This window comes from Rhinolophus hipposideros, assembly GCF_964194185.1.
Source record: "Rhinolophus hipposideros genome assembly, chromosome: 19".
NCBI classification, from domain to species: Eukaryota; Metazoa; Chordata; class Mammalia; order Chiroptera; family Rhinolophidae; genus Rhinolophus; species Rhinolophus hipposideros.
In genome coordinates, this window is record NC_138065.1 from 44,558,644 (window position 1) to 44,572,134 (window position 13,491).

Sequence of the window (13,491 nt, forward strand, 5' to 3'; positions counted from 1 at the left end):
GAACCAAGACAAGGAAAAGACATGAGCTAGAGGCATAACGTACGTGTTTACATGTGGCCATTCAAGCCTCAAAAACGACTTTAAAGCTGGGAGCACGGGAGTGACGTTTTCACATGTAAGAGCAACATGCTGTGGAAGAAGCCTTTTCAGCCAGCGGTTCCAACAGCCCAGCCCAGCAAAGCAAACTGAAGTTACCTGGCAGACCGGACCGTCACCCTGGCAGCTCTGCGTGCCCGCGTGTGTCCCCACGCCCCGCCCCGCGCCGCCATCCTCAGGGTTACCTGGCATTTGGAATTCTGCTGAGTGACCAGGATTGCTAGGTCTCATTAAGAAAGGGGGCTGAAGGTTTTAGAAAAATATAAAATTTTAATGTTTACTTATGACATGGTCATATCAAGCCCTAACTTTAAAACAGTTCTCTGCAGAGCAGAACAAATCTTAGCCTACACTGACATGATTTTTTTAAAGAATTATTCTGTGTACTTTTTTCTTCAAGGCGCTTTGCTGATCTTCTGCCCAGATAGAAGAAGCTGCCCAGCTTCCCTCTGGGAATGACAACTTGCAAACGAATCCACCTGCACCCCCAAGGCGTACCTCCTGCCACCGGAGAGCAGAATTTCGTTTTCCCTTCTCTGTTAGAGGATCCTGCAGGCTCAGGCCCAACACCCAAGTCCAAGTGTCTGCGGGCAAAACTGGGGATGGGTTTCTCTGTGCATGTGGCCCAGGCCCACGTTTGGGAGTGTGGCTCTGTAAGGCACCAAGTGATTGTAAGGACGGCTCTGGCTTCCTTTACACCGTGTTAGTGCTGGATGCCAGCCAGCCCAGGGTCTTGGTAGTGGAAGGAAGGCAGCTTCGGGAAGTTTCCAGCTAGCCCTCAAGGCAGGAAATAGTTAATTCTCTGGGCAACAGACTTGCATCCCTGAGAAGAGAAGATTTGTTCTTCCTTGGGGACATACACCACCATCTTGGCGACTTCGTCCAGGGCCTCTTCTGTGTACAGGAGCTCCTGGCTCAGGAAAGCATCCCGTGCGCACAGCCTCACGTGCTGTTTCTCCAGCGGCAGGAAGGGGACAAAGAAGTCAATCAGGTTTTCCTGCACAAGACGGCTGTGGCCAAAGCCACTGTCTGAAAAGAAGACCCAAGTTATGTGGGAATGTGACCGCAGGCTGCACCCAACTGGAGTTTTAAGATGTCCCCAACCCTAAGGCCTGGGCCAGGTGCGACCTCAGGCTACTCCAGGAGGAGTCTGAAGTGTGTGACAACTCTGGGAGCCGTGTCTCCTTTCAGGGAAAAGAACGCGTGGTTAGCAATGGCTGTACCGCAGGTGAGGCGAGAGAGGGGGCGATGACTGCCAGTTGTACGGTTTCGTTCGATGGCAAGAAGCAGAGTGACCGCCCCTCGGACGGCGGCCGAGCCTGAGGCACAGGCTTCACAGGCCACCGCAGGTACTGCCAGGGTGGGGCATCTCCTCTTTTTCAAAACATTTTCAGAAAAAGAGTTCGGCTTTCTTGGTACTTTTCTTGTGCCTCGTCACGTGACGAGATGACTGTCTGGTCTGCCCCGTGGTCCTGGGTACCCTGTCTGCCTCCTAAGCACCAGTTCTGCCACGTACAGCGCACCCCACCTGCGGCTCTCAGCAGAGGCTCCGTTTCTGTGTGGCTGGGAGTCCGTTACCTGTGGCTGCCACGATCTCAGCCTGCAGGCGGGCCGCCAAGTGTTCCATCAGAATGTCTTCCCGGGCCCGTCCAGCCTTGAGCAGATTCAGGACCACTTCATTGATGACATTGCCCCCAAGGTTACTGAAAGAGAAGGAGCTTGTTCACAGATATTACTTTCATATTTAGGTTCCACTGGACAACTTCCCCACTGAAGCCATGGACCGGTTGGTGACTGGAAGAATGGAGGTTGGGGGCCGAGGCCTCCCCTCCCCCAGGAAATCTTGTCACAACCCAAAGGTCTGTACAGAAGACGTGGGCCTGCTTCGCCACCCACTCTCCCTGCCTTGCTCCCTTCTGACAAACACGGAGACTAGGTACAGGGGCACAGATGGTGTGACGTGTAGGAGAGGTGTACGTGTAGGAGAGGTGTACGTGTGGCAGGTGTTAGGGTGGGAGCAGCTGAGGCCCAGGGACGAGGCTTCTGAGCAAATGCCCACTGCGTCGTGATCGTGGGACATGAGTCAGGGAAGGGTGTGTCAGCACAGGCTCTCGGGGCTTGTGAGGTTCAGGGGCTGGAGGCGTGTGGGCACGGAAGGAGGCTGAGGCCGCCTTCGTCTGCCGTGCACACGGATGTCAGTTGTGGGCCACGGAGAACCACTGAGGAAACTCGGGAGCATGGGGTGTGGAGCGACTATCAGGCGAGGGCCACAGACGTTGGATTGTAGAGGCGTGGGAGGGTCGCAGAAAATTAGGGAGCTTTCTGTAGTAGTCCGTGATCGGAGAGGTGAAGGAGAGAAGAATTTAAGAATTAGTGTAAGGAGCGCAATTGACAGGACCTGTAACTGATGGCTGAGAAAAAGGAGGCCATCAGAGAAAACCAGTGTTTGCCCTAAGCTGCCCCGGCCCCTTATCAGAAGGGGAATAATGGGGAGGAGGAAAGCCTGGGTTCACACACGGTTCAGTGTCATGCACTTGCTGTGATTTCTCTCGGGCATTGTGGCCTTAGGCAGCTGAAATTTGGGGTCTGGAGTACAGGACTGGGTTCAAGAGATGAGGGATAAAAGGGATGAGAAGAAATCTTACTGCCAGCAGCAGGGACTCTGAGGGAGGAGGTGGCGCCCTGGAGCTGGCAGCCCGACCTCCGTGGCCCCCCCAACCCCCCCGTGGCCCTCCCAGCCCGGTGCCTACTTCTCTCCCCTCACTGCACTCGTCTCCTCTCACCAACTGAGCCTGGTGGCCTCCTGACAGCTCCTTAAACAAACCAGGCTCTGCCCCTGCTGCTTCCTCAGGCCCAACAGAGGGAGGAAGTGAGGGTCCAGTACCTTCTGTCCATCCCCACGAAGCTCTGACACTCTCAGCTGCATTAACTCACCTGTCTGTCCCTTTCCTGTGTTTCCCCGAAAATAAGACTGGTGTTAACATTAATTTTTGCTCCAAAAGACGCATTAGGGCTTATGTTCATGGGATGTCCTCCTGAGAAATCATGCGAGGGCTTATTTTCTGATTCTTACTTTCAGGGAAGCACGGGAGCATTTGAATGTATCCTGTGTGCCCGTGGTTCTTTCCCTGCCTGCCTCCAGGCGGGGGAAGGAGACTGGGGCAGCTGTCTGCCCTGCCCTGTAACCCACTGCCCTCTTGCTCAAGGTCAGCTGCTCCGTCAGACGTCCCCGCATCTAGGGAAACGGCTGCCCCATACCCCTGCCAGGCATGTCATCTGCGCACACGAGTGGCCACAATGGCATCAGCTGAGGTAAGAACCGCCCATGGCTTGCCCCATCTTATTCCCCACGAGCAAAGGCAGGTGGGCACAGGCTGGCGTCCAGGGCACGGGGTGATGAGTGGGAGTCACTGAGCCCCAGGACTCCAGTACCTGCCCCACTTCACCTGGAAAGCCTCCTGACACCAAGTTCCTTGAGAGCAGATGCTTAGCCTATTTACCCATGGTTCTTAGCACACATCAGGTGCTCAGAAAATGTGGGCCAACATGCAATCCCACCAGCCCTAAGACCCCAAAGGAAGGGGACCCCGGCCTCGGCAGGACTCGAATAACAAACTGCCAAGTCCCTCCTAAAAGACAGATGTACACTTGACTCAACCAGTCAGTTACTCTCCAGGCCTTAGTTTCATTTGTAAAGTGAGAGCATTGGACTAGACAACGTAAGATGCACTCCTTAGGTTACCTTAGGTGCAATGGTCAACACGTACATATTCGATAGGCATTTTCTAAGCCCTGGAGTACAAGTCCTTCCTTTTTCTGAGCACAGCCATTCATCTCCCTCCCTCTCCACTTTGCAGCTTCAGTGAGAAGACGAAAATAGCTCTGATCTCTGGAGTTCCTGTCCTGCCCCGTGAGCCTTCTGGAGCCATCTCTACTTAGTTAAAGTATTCGCAGGTAGCTTCCTGGTACCCAGCTCTGGGGTGCTCTGCCCACAGTCCATTCCCTGCTTCCCTGCCGCCTCCGCCCCTCTGCCATCGGACGGCACCACAGGGCAGGCCCGCAAAACCACCAACTCCTTACCTCAGACAGCAGGCTCTGGAATTTCTTCCAGAGGAAACTGCTGGCCTTACACGCATGTGACTGGCTCACACCAGCACTTCGAGTCAGCGGTGCTTTTCTTTCAAACACTAGAGTCCCCACGACACATTGCAGAAATCAAGTCCAGAAACTTGTTAAATCACAGGCCAAAAATGGAGTCACTGTGCTGAAGCGCATGCCATGGCACTGGGCCTGGACGTGATACCTGACCTACCCGCAGTGTCAGCCTTCTCCGGGAGTTGTCTGGAATTTTCTGGTCAGTACCAGTGAGGTCATCTGCCACGCAGGCCCTTTCCTTCCCCCAGGGGAAGGTGCGGCAAACCGTGCCTCTCCCACCTCACCAGGAAGACCCCGTGCCCCTAGGGAAGGTAGCCTTGCCTGAAACAACCCTTTCTTTTGCTAATGGCTCTCCTGCCCTGTCCAGCTTCTGCCTCTACAAACCTTCCACAGCGGCTCGGAGCTCCTGTTTGCTGCATGGGCCGCTGCCCGATCCATGAATCACTCAATAAAGCCAAGTAGATCTTCAAATCGACTCAATTGCACTTTTGTTCTTTAACAGACTCAAATATATGGTCTTGCCTAGAATCCTGAAAACCTTCAGGGTTCAGAGGGTGGGATGGCACTGAGGCCACATCCCCGGCACAGGTGTGGCGCCGCCTCTCCGTCCGGGGGTAGCAGAGGCCACAGGGTCCTGCCTCCACCATTCATGGTCCATCGGTGACCTCGGACAGTGCACAAAGTCTGGGGCACTGGGGGAAAGGGCACGCTGGGGTGCCGAAACCAACGCACTACAAAGGCAAACATTTGTCTAGAGGTAGCTAGCAGTCACCTGGGTCACATTAGGAAATCCTGGCACCGGTGCGGAGAACCGGGCAGAACCCAAGTTGAGGGGAAGTCAGGCTCAGGCCAAGCAGAGGAAGAAACTGCACCAAGTCAACGCATTTTTACAACAGGGAACCCCGCGGGAGCTGGTCACCGGCTGCCTTCCACTCGGTGGGAAGGCCTGGTGTCTGCAGCCCCCTGCACGCGCTCCACCTCGCTCACTGCGACAGGACGAGCTGTCTTCAGGCTGCCACACAAGCTGCTCAATAATACAGAGCCAATCCTATCAGAAAACTGCTGCTTTTCTCCTCCCACCACCTCGGGACACCCCGGTGCCCTCCTTCACAAAGCACTGTGGTGCCATCAACGCACCGAAACCTCCGCCTGGTGGTTAAACTGGTTCCATCTTGTCCTCAGTAACACAGGATCTGGCCTTCAGGGCTCCTTCACACTCTCCAACCTGGGTGTCAAACCAGATCCCCTAGGTCTCCACCCTCACAGGGTACACCCTAAAGCTGGGGAAACCCCCTAACAAGCATGTGCTGGCCTGCGGAGGGGGAGGGCTGGGGGAACAAGCGGTCTGCCTTCCGCTCCAGGGTGGCCAACAGGGACCCCGGCCTGACTTCTAACAGACCTTGGCCAGGACATTGCCAGTTGGAGCCTCCCTGAAAATAGAGGGTTGGACAAGTTGAACTCTAAGTTCACTTTTCTTTTTGCAAAGCCATTTCCAGAGCCTGGGGCGCCCAGCGGGACAAAACAGGAAGTGTAACGCAGCGGTCAGTGCAGAGCCCTGCAAGGTGGGGTTGCCACTTGGGAGGCAGGCAGTGCTTCTCACTCAACACACTACCCCGAATTTCAAGCCAGTGACTTCCTTATGATCAGAGAAGACACACACCTTCCAAGGCTGGGGACAGAACACGCAGTGCTGGCCTTCGTGGGGAACTACCCTCTGACTGGTTCTACCTTGAGAATTTTCAAGGGTAGTTTGTACTTGATTTTCAACTAATTTGCTGACTTGAAAACTTAACGCTCTTCTAACGGGATTCCCAGTGAGTTACATTTCAAACGATACTACAAAGCTGTAGTAATCAAAACAGCATTGTATTGGCATAAAAACAAACACAGAGCAGTGGAACAGGACAGAGAATCCAGAAATAAACCCACACACATGTGGTCAATTAATGCACAACAAAGGAACCAAAAATACAGAGGGTACCAAAAAATGTATACATATTTTAAGAAAGGAAAACTATTAAAATTGTAATAATATATACTGATGACAAAAGATGAATAAAAGTCACGTTTGACTTCTGCAATTACAAGAGGTGCTCAAGAGTGGTTGCCATCAACGTCCAGATACTTCTGATTACAGCAAACAAGTGGTACACTTGCCAAGTGTCCACTTGGCACCCCTGGTATACAATGGGGAAAACACAGTCTCTTCAATAAATGTAGTTGGGAAAACTGGCCCATGGAAAAGAATGAATCTGGACCTCTATTTTCCACCACACCCAAAAATGAACTCAAAATGGATTAAAGACTTGACCACAACACCTGAAACCATAAATCTCCTAGAAGAAAACATAGGCAGTAAACTCCTTGACATTGGTCTAGATGATTTTTTTGGATCTATTTCCAAAATCAAAGACAACAAAACAAAAACAAGTGGGACTACATCAAAATAAAAAGCTTCTGTATAACAAAGGAAACCATCAAAAGGAAGAGACAACTTATTTAATGGGAGAAAATATTTGAAAATCATGTATTTAGTAAAGGGTTACTATCCAAAATATATTAAAGAACTCATACAACTTGACAGCAAAATACTCCAAACATTCTGATTAAAAAAAGGGGCAGAGGACCTGAATAGACGTTTTTCCAAAGAGGACATACAGATGGCCAACAGGCACAGGGAAAGGTGCTCAGCATCACTGATCCTCAGGGACATGAAATCACAACCGTATCACCTCACACCTGTTAGAATGGCTATTATTAAAAAGACGAGACAAATCCTGGCATCCTGGTGAGGATGTGGAGAAAAGGGAACCCTCCTGCACTGCTGGTGGGAATGCAAACTGATGCAGCCGCTATGGAAAACAGTGTGGAGGTTCCTCAAATAATTAATAGAGCATACGACCCAGCAATTCCACTTCTGGGTATTTATCCAAACAAAACGAAAACACTAAGTTGAAAAGATATCTACACCCCATGTTCACTGCAGCCTTGTTCATAATAGTCAAGATATGGAAGCAACCTGATGTCCATCCACGGATGAAGAAAACGTATATACACAATGGAATACTAGTCAGCCATGAAAAACAATGAAATCTTGCCATTTGCGACAACATGGATGGACCTTAAGGACATTACGCTAAGTGAAATAAGTCAGAGAAACACAAATACATAATCTCACTTATAAGTGGAATCTAAACAAAAGAAACCCCAAGTTCATAGAAACAGAGAATAGACTGGCAGTAGCCGGAGGCAATGGGTGAAGGAGGTGAAAAGGTAGAAACTCCCAGTGGTGAGTCCTGGGGAGGTAATGCACAGCCTGGTGACTATAGTTACTACTGAATTGCACATTTGAAAGTTGCTATGAGAGTAGATCTTAAAAGTTCTCAGGACAAGAGAAAAGTTTTGTAAGTATGTCTGATGACAGACGTTAACTAGACTAATTGTGACCATTTCCCGATACAGGCACACCCCGGAGACACTGGGGTTTGGTTTCCAGACCATCGTAATCCAGCAAGTTCGCAATAAAGTGAGTCAGTCTTTGTGCTGGTGGAGGGTCTTATCTTCAATTTGTAAAAAACCACACCTGTTAAGCGCACGCCAGAAGGAGGTGCGCCTGTATATACAGAGTCAGTCATGCACCTGAAACTAATATACTGTTAAAAGTCGATTATACCTCAATTTACAAAACAACAACGAAAAGCCAACAACCTGAATGCTCTTCTAAGAAGGGAGTGTAGTCGCACAACAGCCTAGCCAACTGTCCCTTCATGTCTTTCCTTAAGGAAAGAAGAGTTTGTGAGATTGTGCCTTTCTGGGACTCTGTTCCATCCTTGTGTTTACACCTTATGTCTCTCTGTCTGGTCCCCAAAAGATGGTTTGCAGCCAAATACGGGTAAGATATCTCACGGGAGATACAACCTAAGCCAGGTGGAACCGAGTGGGGACCCCAAACGAGCTGCCTTGGACAGGTATGGGAAGGGGCCTTGCCTCCCCTTCCCCCTGTCTGGGAAAGTCTGTTGCGGGCTCTGGCTTTCCCCTTGCACCTGTTTCCACTTCTCTCAACGGAGTTGTTACGATGTGAAAGACATGATCCTGAAAAGGATCTTTAGGTAAAAGATGTTTTTACTTTACGTAAAAACATCCTGGGACCTTGTGCTTCCGCTGTTTACAGACAAAGGGTGTATTGGAATAAACATTTTCTGTTATGAGGTCTAAGCCTCACAGACCATGTAAGAAACAATGTTACTTTTTTGTATTTGTGCCTCTCAATAAAAGCCTCCAGCCAGCTTTATTCTGGGCTCCAGTCCTCTGAGACTGAGAGACCCCTGGCCTTCGGAGAGATTTAACTGCATTATGTCTCTGTTTGTTTCTTTCTTAAAAACTTAACCCAAACCGCCCCTTCTCGCCTCCTCACTGCCCTTGTTGCCGCGGGCCGCGACAGGGAGTCCCTGAGTGTGAGCGGCCCTCGCCACTGGAGAGTCCGAAGGGAGCGTCCCCGTCCCCAGGACCACGGGGGAGGCTAGATGCTGGCACCTGTCTCCCCGGCTGCCGTGGGGCTAGAACGCAGGCAGGAGGCTCCCACCACCACCAGCGCAGGCAGCCAGGCTTGTTTTCTCTCCTGCCGTGTTGCTTTCCCTTGATGAGAAGCGTCTGCAGCCTGGGAGAGCGTGAAGCGCTCCACCGCCAGCTTACACGCCAGGTAACAGCCCTCGGACCTCACCTGAGAAAAAGAAAGATGGTCCTCCGGGACTCAGCCCTGTGGGTGTCAGGGGCCTGGCGTTCCAGGAGTGGCCCCAGGGCCTCCAGCAGTCCCGGATGCAGCTTCTCGGCCTCATCAAAAATGAACAGGGTCTGGCGGCAGCGCGCCTGCGTCTTCCTCACCTGGTCTGTCAGCCATTCCTGCAGATACGGGAACTGCTGGGGATCGGGAGGCACACGCCCCGCCTCCAGCCAGGGTACAGGGCCCAGGCCGCCCGCAGGAGATCGCCTGGGACGAGCCGCTGGGAGTGGGGCTAGGGCGGCCGCCGCCAACAAGCTTCCCAGGGGCCTCTCCGGCACCCTGAGGTTGAAAGCCGACTGGGGGAGGGAGGGCCTGCGGGCCCTTGGGCACAGGCTGCAGCCCGCTCCGTCCCCTCCAGGATGAGGCCCTAGAACCGCCAACTCACCCTCCCAGGGAGTAGGAGGCCCACTCTAATACAGGGGTGACAGGCAGAGACAGGCTCAAGTGCCCAGAGGCGGCCAGACCCGTCTTGAACTCCCGGGGGCAGAGCACCTGCTGGCACTGGGCTGAGAACTCGGGCGGAGGCTTGGGGAGGCCCTGTCTGGGACCCAGCCAACTCGTAACGGGTTCTCCGTCCAGGCCAGGTAGCCCTGGGTTGAAAAGATGCTGCTTGGCAGGGTTCCCAGGCCAGCGCCTGGCCCAGGGTGGGGGTTTTGGCAGAGCTCACACTCACTGTGACTCTGGCTTCAGGCCCTGTCACCTGAGTGTGTGTGAGAGGACACGGCTGTGAGAGAGGCTGTGAGGGTGTGTATGTGTGCCTGGCAGTTCTCTGGGGAAGCTGAGATCCACAGCAGTTTCGCCAGCCAAGGCCAGCTAGTTCTTTCTGGGAAGCCCTGGCCGGCCGCCTGCCCTTGCTCCACTCTGCCCGTGCCCTCCCAGGCCCCACTGAAACTGCCAGCTGACTCAGCCAATCTCTGTCCTCAGAGGCTTATATAATCTTCCCACGTTATCAGACTCCAAATATTGGACCTGAAAACCAAAGACAGACGCAGTCATCTCTGTCAGGCTACAGCGGGGTTCTGGTCGTTGTCCGGCTTTAAACACTACCCATCTTCATGGAAGAAACCGAGAATAGCAGAGCAGCACAATTTTTGTCCCTCTACATGTTGGCCTATAATAAGCGATCTGGGGAAGTTGTGGAAAATCACATGATACGACATGCCTCTTAAAAAAACCAGCAAGCCATGCAACTTTCTGTGACAATTCCAGTGACATAAAACAGCACGGGGAAAAACACTTGAAGGAAGTACACAAAGTGGTAACTGGTTGTGTCTGTGTGGGGAGATGAGATAAAGTTTTTGCCTTCCTCTGTTCCACATTTCCTGTGACATTTCCACTACTTGTACGACGAAATTCACACGTGGGTTCTGTGTAAGCTCAGGGTGTGGACTCGTGTACGGCTGCTAAGGAGACAGCGCGGGGACAGGTGGGCTGGAGTATCAGTCTTTCCTCCCACGTCAGGGCCTCGTCTGTGTGGGTTCCAGGGTCTGTGGAAATGGCCCCCTGTCCCCCAGCCCCGGCCCCCAGGCTGCTCCAGGGCCCACCCCTGTGAGGAAGGGCTGGCTTCAGGGCCCCCCTCCCCGCGCACAGGGCTGCTCGTCGGGCTGCCAGCCTCACCTTGTACAGGTGCACAGAGTGGGGGTGCGGGAAGTGGAGCATGGTGATGAACAGCTGCACGCAGGCGCTCCGCAGCCCGTCCCGGTACAGGTTCTCTGCCAGCATCCGTGCCACGAAGTTCTTGCCTGTGCCAGACCAGCCATGGAACGACAGGGCCAGGGCCTTGTCTGCCCGGGGCAGCTCTAAGTAGCCCCTCACCGTGGTCAGGACCAGCTCCTGGGCGAGATGCTGGCCGTGCAGTCGCACACTCAGGTCTGACTCCAGGCCTAGGGGGCGGCAAAGAGGCGGCCACAGTGAGAGGTGTACCCAGGGCCAGCAAGGCCTGAGGGAGCAAGCACCTCTGAATATCTCTGCGCTGGGGTCACTCATCCATCTACTGGGCTTCAGAACAAGCCCCTGGGCAGGCCTGGCCGCAGAAGGGACCCGAGAGCTATTTTCTGAAGAGTTTGAGAAATCAAGATTGCACTTAAGGAGAGAATGGAATCACCTTTTCTGAAGGTCCTGAAGACCCCGCACAACAGTTGGCAGAGTCCTGCCTGGAGGAGGAACCCCGCCCCCCAGGCCTGGAGGAGGAACCCCGCCCCCCAGGCCCATGAGGTAGCTCCCACCTGGAAGTTTCGGGACTCCCTAAATGTTTTATGGAGACACCCTCATTTTATTTATTTTAATTCAACAACCTGTTCGGGGCAGCTAGTGTGCACAAAGTCCTCTACTGGGCCTGCCTTCCTCTCCGCCGTGAGGTTGCAGGGTTTGGAGACAGGGTTACTGGGAGCTGTGGTGGATCCAGAGAGGCAGAGGGTGCTGCCAGCTGTGGGCAGGCCGCGGAAAGGTCCCTTGCACCCTAGCCCTGCCCCCTCAACTGCCTCCCCTCCCTCAGATCTCTAGCCCCTTAGGGCTATGAAGGCCCAACCTTTGAAGTCGTTGGAGATCCTACAATCCCCAGTGTCACAGCAGTCGCGGAAGCTGCAGTACCACGTGGTCAGGATATCCAGGTACTGCTGGCCCAACAGCGGGAGGCTCCAGCCTGGAAAAGGAAGAGCTGTGAGACAGGGACAGAGCCCAGGCGAAGGGGGAGCCCGGTACTGCCTCCCTGCCACCCAGCACAACCTTTCTTCTTGTCCCTTCTCCTCCCTCCAAAGCCACTCCTCGTTGCTTTTCCCCTGGGCCTTCTTTGTACCTTGCCAGGGAATGGACACGAGTAGGCACCACAGGCTTTGAGGAAGCAGATGGCTTCACTATAGATGCACTTCCAGCAAAGGCTCAACTGACCCAACAAACCTGCAGCACAGGTGTAAGGAGCCGCGACCTTGGCTGCGGGTTTGCAGTCTAGTCCGGAGACAGACAGTGATTATCTGCCTGTGTAGCTGGTGATTATCATTCTTCCCACTTGCTCTGGTTTCCAAAATCATCTGATCACAGCCAACCCCAAAGGCTTCTAAATTCTTTTGTCAAATGCCAATTGGAATATACCCAGCCTTGGCAAAACAAAGCAAATCAAAAACCATTCACTGGGAATTAGACAGCTTTTGCTCTAAACGAAAGACGTTAGGAGCAGCGGTACAGGACCACCATCATACTGGACCTAGATTTACGACAAAAACTGCAAGGCGCCTCGGGGATCATCCGGCCGCACAAGGTGGAAGCGACAGCGCAGGAACCAGAACTCAGGCCCGGGACTCCCGGCCCAAGCGCTGGCCCCACAAGCAGCACAGGAAAGGGGACTCGGGGTGGGGAGGGGGTGTTCAACCCGGCTCTGTGCCTAACGCCACCGAGAGGCCCGAGCTGTCCGGAGGAGTCAAGGGCGGGGTCCGCGGGGGGGGGCCATAAGGGGGCGCGGCAGTGGGGGGGGCGGCAGTACGGGGGGGGCGGCAGTGGGGGGGCAGTGGTGGGGGGGGCGGCAGTGGTGGGGGGGGCGGCAGTGGTGGGGGGGGCGGCAGTGCTGGGGGGCGGCAGTAGGGGGGGGGCGGCAGTGCTGGGGGCGGCAGTGGTGGGGGGGCAGTGGTGGGGGGGCGGCAGTGGGGGGGGGGCTTCCTGGTCCCCAAGAGGCGGGGCCGCGGTAAAGCTGGCGGCTTTCCAGGCGCCTGCCGGGCGGCCGGGGGAGCGACAGCGGGGAGGAGCGGGCGGAAGGCTGCGCCCCATCCCGCCGCGGGCTCCCGCCTCGCGTGTGCCCGGGTCTTACCCAGGGGCCGCGGGGAGGCCTCCTCGTCCTGGTCACAGGTCTCGGGCCACACGCGGCAGCTGAAGAGCGTCCAGTACCGTCTGGGGAGGGCGCCCGCCGCCCGCAGCCGCTCCTGCAGGCCCTGGAAGGCCGGCCAGGCCCGTCGCGAGCCCGCCTCCTCCGCCGCCTCCCTCGGCCCCGCGGGGCCGCGACGACCCCACGCACCCGCGAGCGGCAGTAGCAGCAGCGGCAGGAGCCAGAGTGGACGCCGCGGGCCGCGAGGCATGGCCGGGCAGGCAGCCTAACCCGCCGCCCGGCCTCGCCCGATTCTAAGTCGCTCGGCTGGAAATCCGGGGCCAGCAAGTGTCACCGCCTCCGCGGCCCCTTCCGGCCGAAGACTGGCGTTGCCGCGGGAACCGCAGGCCTCACGTGACCCAGGCGAGGCGGCGCCCGCCCGGAACCGGAACCCCGGCGGGCGCGGAGGGCATCCCGCGGCCGAGTGCGGGCACCGCCCCCCGGCGGGCGGGAGCCTGTTCTGGGCTGACTGGGGGGGTAAAGAGCGGGGGTCTCGAAACGGCCAGTCAGCACCGGCACTTCCTTCCCGGAAGCCCGGTGGCCCGCCCGAGGCCGCCCGAGGCCACTCGTGCGCCCCGCCCAGGTCGGCAGATCAACTTCCGGCCAAGCT

General features: G+C 55.2%; 1 protein-coding gene across 1 annotated transcript; it reads right to left on the bottom strand.

Moving 5' to 3' along the window:
• Positions 1–28: 28 nt before the first annotated feature.
• TOR3A (torsin family 3 member A) lies at positions 29–13,435 on the bottom strand. The gene is made up of 6 exons (XM_081026174.1): positions 12,828–13,435; positions 11,559–11,672; positions 10,649–10,914; positions 8,972–9,150; positions 1,675–1,799; positions 29–1,125 (listed from the first exon to the last, which is right to left on the bottom strand). The coding sequence occupies exons 1-6, from the start codon at positions 13,090–13,092 to the stop codon at positions 875–877; spliced, it is 1,200 nt and encodes a 399-aa protein (XP_080882300.1). The 5' UTR covers positions 13,093–13,435; the 3' UTR covers positions 29–874.
• Between the last annotated feature and the right edge of the window lie 56 nt (positions 13,436–13,491).